The sequence below is a fragment of the Lates calcarifer genome, linkage group LG6 (genome assembly GCF_001640805.2).
Source record: "Lates calcarifer isolate ASB-BC8 linkage group LG6, TLL_Latcal_v3, whole genome shotgun sequence".
NCBI classification, from domain to species: Eukaryota; Metazoa; Chordata; class Actinopteri; family Centropomidae; genus Lates; species Lates calcarifer.
In genome coordinates, this window is record NC_066838.1 from 22,689,783 (window position 1) to 22,702,595 (window position 12,813).

Here is a 12,813-nt window from a genome sequence, read left to right on the forward strand (position 1 = left end):
TTTCATTTCTCTCCAAGAGGTCTGGGAGCCAGGGCTGCATCTTTAAGAGGATTCCTCCAGATTTCAATCCCAGTTTCAAGTGTCTCTCTATTGTGGCCAGTAGAGGCCAGATGGCAACTCCAACTAATAACACAGCCGAGATTAGTTTGGGAAGAGCGGGAGAAAAGGGAGAGGACAAGACTGAGGGGGAGAGAGAGGAGCTTGACTCTCAAGAGAAAGGAGGAATTCTGTAAATGTCTATCCCAACATTCCAGCAGCTTATTTTCCAACAAGGGACGGAAAAAAGACGATTCCTGCTAAAGCCAATGAAACAAAGAATTTTTCTCTTTTTCTATAGATTCTTTGAGGTATTCCTTTTGGAGCCTGGCATTTGCCTTTTGTTTATTTCTCCACTGGAGGCTCCTCAGATTTTCTTTGCTGGGTCTGAAGCAGAAATCCCTCCTCAGGGTGGGCTGTAAATGCCAGCCAACAAGCTGTTTGTTGTTTTGGCTTTCAGAAAAGAACCTCAAGTTTTGTTTGCTGTGTTTTGTGTTTTTCTAAAATGTGATGTTTTGGTGTACTAACAATACAAGCATTTTAAAGATTCATCATAATTAAATTGCCATTTCATGATTAATTAATTACACCATTAGATCTAAGTTAAAATGACACTTATAAAAGAGATATTGAGGACATCCTTTCTAATGTGGGTTGCATGCGTTTTTCTCAACTTACCCAAAGTGACTGGAGCACATCATATAAGGCCAGGAACCCTTTGTAAATATAAACCACACGGGGGCGGGGGGTAACCTCAGTGTCTGTCTCTTATTCATGACACGCCATCTTTTACACAGCCTCTTCTCTTCGTCTTTCTCTTTGACTCCATGCTGCTCTAATGCTATTATTATACCTACGTACCCCATTTTCTTTAGGGGTATGAAGTGTACAGGAGATGAGACATCCAGCATTCTAGTCTCTCCTTCTGACAGTCTCCTTTTCCCTTCCCCCCTTCTCTCTCTCTTTCTCTCTCACCCTCTTAGCATCTTATCCTAGTTCCAAAGCTTACATCATGTCTCTAATGTTTGTGAAGGGGATGACAATGACAGTCATGATGAGTACAGCCATCATGCAGCCACAGTACTCTGCTCTGCTGAAAAAAGCCACGGGGCTGTGGAAGAGAACAGCAGGGAGCACAGATTTGACAGGAAGGCATGGGTCGTGGAGGAGTTTGGGATATGTTTTGTTCAGGGGATTATTCACCAAGGACCTGACATTCCCTTGTGTAGTCTAACCTTTTACTATTACATAAACATGTTTCAAGAAAAAATAGTCTCAGAATAACACACACTGTTCTAATTACAATATGGAAATCAGCCAAACAGCATCAGCCGATTCATGTTGCAACTGTCTCTTCACACAGGTGTCAGACCGCTGCGTTGTGGCTTTGGTGCCAAAACAGACCTCATCATACAACATCCCTTCCTCAGCCAGCATATCACGCACCTCCATCAGCAGATACGGTGAGTTAGTAGACCAGATTGTTCTTTTCATACCCTTGTTGTGGCTTTGACACTGATTACACTGATTGCAGAATGCCATACAGCATATATATTAGGCAATTACAGTTGGACTTCCAAGCTTATTCAACAGTTAATCAACATTTAATTTCATGCAAATGTAGTCTTGTTGCTCTTGTTGCTGCATCATAATGTTTTTTTTTATTTTAGTTGTTCTTTCAGTTATGAACAAAGCCTAAAACCACTCTCCCCAAAGCAATGGTCAGCTCTGTTTGGAGGTGCTGTTCTTTTTGCTGCAGAGGGTAGTGGGTGGGTTTGCAGCCTTTTTCTCTCTCCAACTGTGTGTGCTGCAGTTTGCCTTACAGTTCAGGTCCAAACTCTGTTGGATGGTACATGGAAATGAAGTGAGAGATGTAGCCATTGTTTGTCTTTAAAGAGACAATATTAATGTAATGGATATGCATTATGTGCAAGACACAGTGGCCCGCACACTTGCACATGGAGTACCTATACACACATGTGCCAATACACACATACTTCAGATGTGCTTGTAGTTTGTGCTGCTGGGTGCCAAATTTGGTCCTACGCCAGACACACAGCAGCACCAGGCAACTTGTGATTGCTAATTATTCTCTGTGAATGATACTTCACACAAACAGAAAAAGATAAGTGAGTGTGGCCAATTATCAGGATTGGGGATAGAAAGTGAACACTGCTTTAGACTGCCTGCCACAGAAAAAGAGTTAACAGCATCACTTTCCCTCCAAGTCTTATTTACAAATTTTGGAAACAGTAGATACCTGAGGATATTCACTGAAAGATCTTTATCTTTAGTGTATGTACTGTAAAATAATGTGGAGTGACATTAGCAACAGAGTTGATAAAGATTATCTAGGATAACCTTTAGAGGATTTCAGAGTATTCAGTCATTACTGCTATAAACAAAACACCATAATGGCTGTGGGTAGAGACAGGAAGATGATAAATGACTAAAGCAATGTAAACAGGTATACTGTAACTTACCTTCAAATACCCCATTCTCGAGGGACATTTGAAACTGTTTGAAATTGCAATGGGCTGTTGTAGTCTCCCACACTTTTTGTGCTGTTGGTTTTGCTGGAGTTGGATGTGCATGGCATAGAAAGCAGAAGCTCTGCTGGCATGAGCCCGTCCCTCATCAATCATGGGTTGGCACAGCAGGCACAGCTGCACCTCGACACCTGCTGATGGATTCATACCAATTTAACGTTCAACACTTAGCATCTTGACTCAATTTACACCACCAGCAAACCCCCCACCACCACCCCAGCCTTAAAATCAGCCTGAACACACTCTCCCGCTGCCTGACCGTGTCCAGGAGCTGGGGACTGCAGTGGCGGGGGGGGAGGGGCTGCAGACCCCGGTGCTTGGGGACTTGCTAAAAAGGCTGAGGGTGCAGGGAGGATGGAGGGGGATGAGGAAATAGCAAAGCAGTAAAAACCAGTGACTGGATTAAGTTGGGATTTGGGACCTCAATCCACCCTGCACACAGCCACATATATTCAAACCCCCTTACTTGGGCCCTGGTCCCTTGTGGCCACTCCAGAGGCGCACGTTGGTCTTATTTGAAAGGTTTAAGTGGCTGTAAGGGCAGCAAAAAGCTTTGTTGTTCAGCTCGGCTTTTGAAGCCAGGTGAGAAAGATCCTCATTGAGATCCTCAGATCCTGAATCTCTAGAGAGCTAGCTGCCAGGAGTAGATGCCGGCTAATTAGGGAAACTGAAACCAGCATCATTCCCAGTGAGTGAAGAGCAAGGAGGCAGGAACACAAGAACAGAGACTAGGAGGATGTATGGATGAGGGAGGGTGGCTCCAGTGCTTAACAAATTAGGGATCTTTTGATGCATTGATTAGAGTGTGACAGGGACGTTTTCAACATGGCACTGCCACAATGTGGCAGGGAAGAGCCAATTATGAGTGCTTTTAAGAGGAGCCAGACACAACCATGTCTCAACCAGTGAGGATTCTAAAAGTAGGGAGAAGGGACATGGAATAGAGGAGTATAGTAGGGAAAAGAAGCAAAAGATTCATCAATTTATTTATCAAATAATTCAGAACAAATAGGAAACAGAATAAATAGAAAAACGGGTGACAAGGTCCTGTTTCCACTCAGTGTGTGTGTCATCTAGGATTCCAGTTTCAAGAGGGCTACCACTAATCAATGCAATGCCAGGGACCACAACTTCCCCTCCCTTTCATTACTTTGCTGAAATTATCCAACACTGCAATTTCCTTCACAGCATGGCTTAGAGCAGGAGGTACACTGAGGATCCAGCTTTGTAATGATTTACAAAGGAGAGATGGAAATGTAAGAGAGGCTGTGTGTACAATTGCTGGTGCTATTATATGGGGGTGTGTTGTTTCAGGTGTATGTTTAATTTAAATTATGCCGGACCAAAGGGAAGCTTTTGTAATCATAGTCATTTTTAATAATTTTGTATCTCTTGCTTCTTTTTTTTCTTTTGCTGGGCAGACTCTTCATTCCGCTACACGGGCAGTCCCGACAGCCTTCGTTCACGTGCTCCCATGATCACCCCTGATCTAGAAAGTGGTGTGAAGGTGTGGCATCTGGTGAAGAACCACGAACACGGAGACCAGAAGGAAGGAGACCGTGGAAGCAAGATGGTCTCTGAGATTTATTTGACCAGGCTGCTAGCTACCAAGGTACATCAAAACATCAGGCTTTTTGGGGGGCATGTGTTGTCTCTTGTTGCCCATGAATTGCTAATCTCAGTCTTCTCTCCTCCTTCTCTTAGGGTACACTACAAAAATTTGTTGACGATCTGTTTGAGACGTTGTTCAGTACAGTTCACAGGGGGAGCACTCTTCCCCTGGCTATCAAATACATGTTTGACTTCCTGGATGAGCAGGCAGATAAACATGGAATTCATGACACAGACGTACGTCACACATGGAAAAGCAACTGGTAAGAACTTTTCTTTCTTTCCATATCCCACAGTACGTCTTTATACCATTATATAAATGTTCTAATGTCACATGAAGACATCTGTCACTGGCCAAGTGAAATCACTTCTGTCTGTTTCTTACTATTCTCTTTGTCTCTACCTTCCAGCCTTCCATTGCGTTTCTGGGTGAACGTGATCAAGAACCCGCAGTTTGTGTTTGACATCCATAAGAGCAGCATCACGGACGCCTGTCTGTCTGTAGTAGCTCAGACCTTTATGGATTCTTGCTCCACTTCAGAGCACCGCCTAGGCAAAGACTCCCCATCCAATAAGCTGCTCTACGCTAAAGATATCCCCAATTACAAGAGCTGGGTAGAGAGGTAGGAGCTAGTGGAGTCACTTTATACACCCTTCTGATCCACTCTGTCACATCTTTTTTGTATCCTCTTAAAATAATAACTGTGATCTTTGGGAAAATTGATTCATAATTCTCTTTCTTCTTGCCTACACGCTTCTCAACCAGATTCTGTAAAAGCCTTTTGTGCACGACTGTTAGCAGGCATGCATTGTTAGTGAAAGTGATATTATGGCTTAAAAATTTGACTAAAAAGAATTTAGGTCTCAGTTGAGCTATTACACTGACTCAGTGAGTCTCTGTCAGTGATGCCAAGTGTTGCCCCTTTTCTCTGTCCCCAGGTACTACGCTGACATCAACCGGCTGCCAGCTATTAGTGACCAGGACATGAATGCCTATTTGGCAGAACAAGCCAGACTCCACTCCACGGAGTTCAACATGCTCAGTGCCCTCAATGAGATTTATTCTTACGTCAGCAAGTACAGTGAAGAGGTTAGTGATATTTGCATACATGCATGTATTTGCTCACACACTTTACATGAATCACTAAGGTCCACAATTTATGAGGGTTGGTTTTTACAAAAATCCTGAGCAGGCACTAATAGCAGAGACATATTTAAAGAAAGTGTCGCTATGAAATTCAACCTAGTTTGTAGTCACAGTTTACATGTGTCCAACTGACATGGATACAATATGAAAACTGTATGACTCTGCAGCTAATCTAGTCTCCACCATGTTCCCCAGTTTAAGTAAAGTAAATGCTTTCTTAAAGAAACAGTACACAATTGCCCAAAATGAATGATTCTAGACATTAAATATGAACTCAATGTCAAATTTAATGAAGTGTGCAATTATCCATTATGATCAGTTTACTTTTAATATTCTAAAATCCAAAAGTTATAAGTCAAAATATACAATTACTAAGAATAATACCAGAAAATGAACAAGCTAATCCTTGACTCATACAGAAAGGTTGTGGCAAGAAAAAGAATAGAATAGACAATGGAATGGAATAGACATAAAGCAAATGAGAACCATAATTATAAATGAACATGACGTCTTACTATTTTAACATTATTTATTATTATTTTGTCACTTATTTTATAACACCAAACAAAGAGAGGATAAGAGTTGTTGTTTTTGTTAATTAAATTTTATGACAGTTACCTCTGCGTTCTATTGAAACATCATCTGTATCAACACCATCTCCATCCTCTACCTGCTCTCCTCTGAGCTTCTGGTGCTTTATTCTGCCTTGTTATCTCTCTCTCTATTTCCTCTCTCTCTTCTCTTTGTCTCTGCCTTTTCCATGTAATGACTACTGATGCATTAACATTATAAATTCCTACAGATAAGGTTATATTAAAATTTCTCATATAACATTTTTTTTCTCAGGTGCAGTTGAACTGTGCCCTGTGCCCTTTATTAAATGTTTTGGTGTGTTGTTAACTTAATTACAGAGTATTTCTTTGCAACATAATTTCTTTTCTAAGTTTGGTGATCTCAAACAAATCTCCTCTCTGAACTACATGCTGAGCTCCTTCACTTGCAGATTTTACCTGGAGGGCAGTCCCAGGCACTGATTGTGTAATAAGCTGCTGCCTTAGTAAATCAGCCGCTAATTACAGGCAGATTGCGAGCGCAAATTGAACGAAAGGCGTGCCGCAAATTTACCCTGCGCTTTAATGTACGTATGTCTTGCCCTTGGTGTTCCCAGACTATTCATATCTGGTAAAAAGGTTAGTGAGGTCAGCTCAGACTCTTCAGTAGACTTCCCCAAAGCCCAGAGGTCTAGTGAGACCTGAGCTTAACAAGGCAGTGTGTCTGATCTGTGAGTAGAAAGCGAATGTCTACAAGCTCTCAGCATGCTACTCTGTCCTTTCGCCTGTGCTGAGTTAGAGTGGGCTATCTGTTATATAGGGCTCTCATGAGCAGAATCATAGGCAATACACACACATACACACACTGTCAGATCACAGGAAGCATAAAAACGGAGGGAGGAAGATAGGGAAGGAGGAGAAAGAGCGCATTCATGGAGACATTCTGCCTCTAATGTCAGCTCCTCCTCTGGGAAGCATTAGCATGACCTTTATGTTGGACCAAAGTATCTCTCTCTCTTTCTCTCTCTCTATCTCTTACTTTCTCTTTCCCTCCTTCTCCCCCTGTACCATCCTTCTCTTTTTACCCATTATCCAGTCAGCTTCCCCTTTGCTCTCCATGAATCTCGTGCACTCGCTTTTGCTGCCTCTGCAGTTGTAGATGTTGGTCGCACAGATGCATGGAGACACATGCAAACACACTCATTTTGCACACATACGCTCTACACATGTACCCCATCACTCCTGCAGTATCTGCTGTCTCTCAGAGTGCAGTGCGTAAAACCTCATCTAGCACCGTTAACGGTTGTTCATTCTTACTCAGCCCTTCACAAAGGGCTGTGTGTCAGGCTAACCAGGCCAGAGCGGCAGCCTACTTAAATGGATTTGGGAGATGGCAGTGGGAGCTGCACCTGCATACAGTGCTACAGATTAATAATAGATTGCTATCTGGCCCGATGAGGAGGAGGAAACGCTCTGCCTGTAGCTGCCAGCCTTTAAGAGCACTTAAGCAGATGAGTGGAAGATGGTAGGTGGGCAGGCAGATACCATGTTCTGCAGCAGGACAGGCAGCAAACAAAGGTTTGCCATGCTGTGCAAAAAAAAAAGAAAGCAAGAATGTTGCTGACATGTTTTCCAGGCTAGTTAAATTTTACTGTGTAAAAGGCAGTAGGGTTGGGGCGCCCTCATAGCTGAATGGCGCGTACCATGTGGGCCCCAGTGGTGTGAGCAGGCAGACCCCAGCTTGACTCCCAGTCCGGCTGGACCCTTACTGCATGTCATTCCCCCACTCTCTCCCTGTTTCCTGTCTCTTTCTCACTGTCCTATAAATAAAGAAAAGAAAAAAAAGGTGGTAGGGTTTTCAGCCTGCCATAACCAAACTCCTGAAAATTAATATTGTGGCTGTGATTGGTTGAAGGACGGAAAGACTTTGGCACTAAAATGACATTCCCATCAACTGAGATATGATACACCTTATAAAATATCTGAAAGAACAAAAATAAACATGTTTTACAGCAGTGGATAACTTTAGAGTTAGGTTGACAAAATGCTTGCACAAACCAGATATTTTATTAATATTCATGACTGATACATTTTCCAGCCTTTGCTGGTACAGCCCTTGACTGACCCTGAGTATGAATATGTGACCAAAACCTGAATGAGTGAAGGAGAAATTAGTTTTATTATCTAAATGTGACCCAACATGGATAAACTGTACACCGCAGTAACACTTTTTCTCCCACATTCATTCATTTTTTATTTACCTCAGAATATTTTAAATAGCATGTTGCATAAGAGGGGCTGATGAATTATTTTGTTTGAATGATCAATTATTGAGTCAAACACTGCATTCCATTTTATTGTAGTCTGATGTGAAATTGATCTGCTGTAGCAGACAGATACACACACACGCATGCAAACCATGTGTTAAGATAATTGCTGCAGCATTCGGTGACAGAGATCCATTTTTAAAGGTGATGAAGACATTGTAGTGTTTTTTGCTGTTTTATATTCATATAAAGGCCTTTGCCATGTATGTTGGTGTCACTCTGACATAGATTCATCCTGACAAGGCAGACACTAGATGAGAGAGCAAAGAGGAGAGCCTGTCTGAATCCCTTTTGAACCCAACTTGACAAATGCCAAATTTACAAGATGGGTCTCAGGAGATAAAACGGGAAAGGCTAATACACAAATATTTCTCAGTGTTGTCAAAGACAAAGGCAGTGATGTAATTCTTTTCTTTTTCTTTCATGTGATGTCCATATAGAAACCTAAAATACATGCTGTACTCCATAAAAAATCTGTTTGTAATTGTAGGTTTTGAACACCAAAGCAGACACCAATTATTCTCAATGAAATGTTGTCAGATCTAACAATGTATTATAACCAACAAGAATGTAATCACACCATGTGTCTTTTATGGCCAGTATCTGACAGAAATTGTTTTGTTCTGTGCAGATCACAGCTGCTCTGGAGCAGGATGAGCAGGCAAGGAAGCAGAGGCTGGCCTACAAGGTGGAGCAGCTCATCTCTGCCATGTCCCTCGAGAGCTGAGAGTGACCCCTACTGAAAGAGTGAGAGAAAGAGAGAGAGAGAAAGAGGATCACAGTCTCTACCGGACCTCCCAAAATGGTCCCACATTACTTACCTCTCATCGTGGGAGCTGCAACCACGAACCAGACCTGGGATCTCTGCATCCACAGACAGACAAACAACTGCATTAATTTGTAATACTCTCTCCCTTTCATGATGGCACCAGCTAAGGGCCCACAGACTGAGACAGAGACCCTGCAGCTGGAGCTGATAACGGCATAAGGAGGGAACATCAGCAGAGAAGGCAACAACATGGCTTGTATTTATTTTTTTGTTTGTTTCTTTTTCTCAAAGGAAATTTTCTCTCAGTTTGACAGGAAATTGTATGTTGCGTGGGTGTGGGTGTGTGTAGGGGTGTGTAGGGGTGTGCATGAGTGTGTGTTTGTGTCGTACTAAGCAAGACTCCTGCAAAGACTGTGAGAGCAAATGGAGAAACAGATTTATTCTCTACTCAGTCAGAAACTGACATCTGAGTGTGAAACGGAGACAAAAAGGCGAGAAGCACAGGAGCAGATCTCATCTTGGACAGCTGAGTTTGCATTCAGATTTCTCAGATTTTATTTTTGTACTTGTACATTTGAATATTATCAGTTGCAGTTGAAATATCCACCCAGGATGCCATAAGTGTTGTTGTACAAAGACATAAAGAGTGTTAACACTGCAACAGGGTGGTGTGGTAGTAAAACAGGCCATGGTCCACGTTTTCTCTCACTCCTTGCCTCCTCGGACTGATGCTTCACAACGAAAAACGTCTGCTCATTATCCAATCAGCAGTGTACAGGAAATCATGAACCTGTGCTCATCATCGAAGAGTCAAATGAACTCCACTCATGGTGGTCACAGGTCAGCCAGCATGCTTGCACCTAAACTGAGGATGACAGAGATGAAGTCTATAGTGTATTTTGGGAGATGACCTTAAATCAGCATCACTCTGGTGTCCAAGGCTTTCCTCAGCAGTTAGGTCATCTGTGTATGTACCGGTCGATACTTGCCAATCAGTGTATGTGAATGTACAAAATGTTTTTATTTGTTTGTTTGTTTGATTGTATGTCTATTTGAGTTTTGCAAACAGAAAGGGGCTCAGTTGAACTGAGCTCCGTAGATATTTTCAGCAGCTCGTCAAAGTGAACAGTTCCATTTGTCGGTCCTGGCCCGAGCCCACCCAGCTACTTCCCAAACGTTATTTAACCTAAATCACTTTTCTGCTTGAGGAGAGTGTATATGGTCTGCATTTGCTAGCAGTTAGTAGACACCAGGTGAGACCAATTGGTTTAGGTAGGCTAAAACTCTCCATTATATATCCACTGTTTGTATCTCTTTGGGAACTTGGATCAACTTTATGTGTACTTTGCATGCATGCTATCACACATTAGAAGTGTTTAAGGGTTCATCTTTGATTTTATCAAGTGCCAATGAGGCGTGCCAGTTCTAGTTGGCCAGTTGAGATGTTAGCTGACTTAACCCGACCACCATCCATGTCTTCACACAGACAATAAGAAGCCTAGCTGCGTGGGTCTAGTTTGACCAAGTGCCAAAAGATCCTGTCGTTTCTTCACTATTCTTTACTAATGTGTCAAAAATCGGTTTATGCTTTACAGAGGGAGCAAAGCTCTCACGTTGGAGTGTAGAGCCGGTTAAAGTTGAAGCTCGTGTAACTGGAATGGTGAGTTTAAAATGTCATGAAAGGTACGAAACATAAGCAGGAGAAAAGAAAGGGAAAAGAATTCAGAGTCTGTTTCATGTTACGTGGATGCATCTCCTGACTTAAACCAAACAGTCACAGGCTAAAAGGCTGACATAACCTTCCAACCTTCTAGCTTGATGACAACAAACTGTAGATTCCGTCCTCTGGATAGGTGATTTCATTTTCTTCCGAGATATATATTTGCTTGTTGTTTACATCAAGTACTTGAAAATAGGTAGTATTAAAGGTTTGTACAGTATACTGCAGTTGTGTGTGTTGAGAGTGTGATAAACACCAGGAGTGGGTGAAAGGTGCTTCTTTTCTCTGTGGCCTTAGATACCCACCTGCTTACCATTCCTGATCTTATTAGTCCTCGATTCGGGCACAGTCCTTTCAGTGCTTCGGAGCCCAGTGGTTTTTCAGTGATACCTGGCCCAGGCACTCTGCTGTGAACTGTCTTAGCGAGATAAAGTAAAAGGAAAGGTGAAGAGGGTACGGCCTGGCTCAGGCAGACATTGCCTCGCTCAGCACTCGGTTTGCCTGAGCTGTTTGAAGAGAAGTGTCGAGAAATGAGGAGAGAGGGAGAGGTAGAAAGAGAGAGAACCCCTTTAGCTCTAGTTTCCTGCTCCGGCTTTGAAGCTGCTCTTTGATCTGAGTCAGTTGTGTGCACAGTGTGATCAGGAGATGGAAAGAAGGAAAAAAAAACATCAAACTATCAGGCAAGGAGAAATGTAGGATGAGGTGATGATTGACGTGCTATTACTGAGTCCAGCCAGTGGGGGCAGAAGTGGGTAAGATTAGCTGTAATTGGCTCATAGACTGTATATAAAAATGCAGTCTATGATTTTGCTCCCTCATCTGAAAAAGCACCTTTTCACTCCTTAACCCCCTAATGAACATCTGTAGGTACACAATGGTGCACATATACAGTACATACACTAAACATAAAGCTTCTTCCTTTTGATTAAGGTGTCTTCCCAATTTCAGCGAATAGAATTGTATCCTCCTCATACCTCACATTGCTTGTATGGAGTAATGCTTTTTATCATTTTAACGGGACCTAAATGCCTTTTCCTTTTCCAAGGGATAAAATGTATGTTTCTTAGAGTCCTTCCAACTCTTAGATGAGCTCTCCCCTTGTTTTCAGAATTGTGACGAACGTAATCAGAGGCACACAGATTAGTCGAGAGTGGCTTTGATTTTTCTCTCAGAGATCATTTATATCAGGATGTTTCCTTTTGTCTTGTGTGAGATTTTTGCATGCATTTTAATTCATGCTTTAGTTCTGCCTGGTATTCCATATTGATCCGTGCTGTCTTTAGTCTAACTGCAAGCCCATTTGTATACATCTTAAATCACAGCTGAATGCACCTTTTTTTGTGAGAGAGAATTTTTTTTGTTACTAAATAATAGCTTGTTTCCATGCTGTGTACTCATTTCTGGGAACCTTTTTAAGTCAGTTTGAAATGAGAAGAGGGAAGTTTGTTTACTGTTTCTGCAGCGCAGAATCCCATTTGACTGCCAGTTGTGATATGGATAGATGCTCATAAACACAACCTCAATTCAGCTCAAGCTGATTGCAAATTGAAGATGCTTTGTGCACTTTTTTTGCCCTCAGTGAAATGTGTTGCCGAAGAGACGGTGTTGTGGTTTTGACTGGCACATGTCATCATTCCTTATATAAAACACAGCATTTAATCTGCATTTTTGTTTGTTTGTTTTATGCCATCAGACAGAGGAACTGAAATCCAGAGCAATGTATTAATCTCAAGTCAAAATATCACCAAGTATAAAATGAGTATCCTTCCATTTTAAACACATTGTAAACAAACCCTTTGTAGACACTGGAGTTCTGTAAAATAGTAATTAACTGGCAATGATGATGATGACGATGATGATGATAATAATAATGGCTGTCTGTTCTTGTTTTATAAAAGTGTTGTGAAAATTGTAAGAAACTTAAAGTATTTAAAAAAGGTTGTTCTCTTGTTTTTTTTATTTGCTTTGGTTTTGTTATGATAATATATTATTGTGTACCTATTGTAAATATGAAGCACACCTATTTTGCAAGCCAAGGATTCACTTTGTACTGTTGTTATATATAAATAAACTTTGCTGGTTAAAAATTGCATAGAGCTGAAA

The 12,813-nt window shown here is 41.7% G+C and overlaps 1 protein-coding gene across 1 annotated transcript in view; it reads left to right on the plus strand.

Moving 5' to 3' along the window:
- Positions 1–12,813, plus strand: part of plxna2 (plexin A2) — a 162,684-nt gene extending 149,871 nt beyond the window's left edge. The window contains 6 exon segments of the mRNA XM_018681933.2: positions 1,400–1,499; positions 4,007–4,197; positions 4,290–4,459; positions 4,607–4,819; positions 5,136–5,286; positions 8,853–12,813. Of these exon segments, the coding sequence (XP_018537449.1) occupies positions 1,400–1,499; positions 4,007–4,197; positions 4,290–4,459; positions 4,607–4,819; positions 5,136–5,286; positions 8,853–8,948 (921 nt within the window). The 3' untranslated portion in view covers positions 8,949–12,813.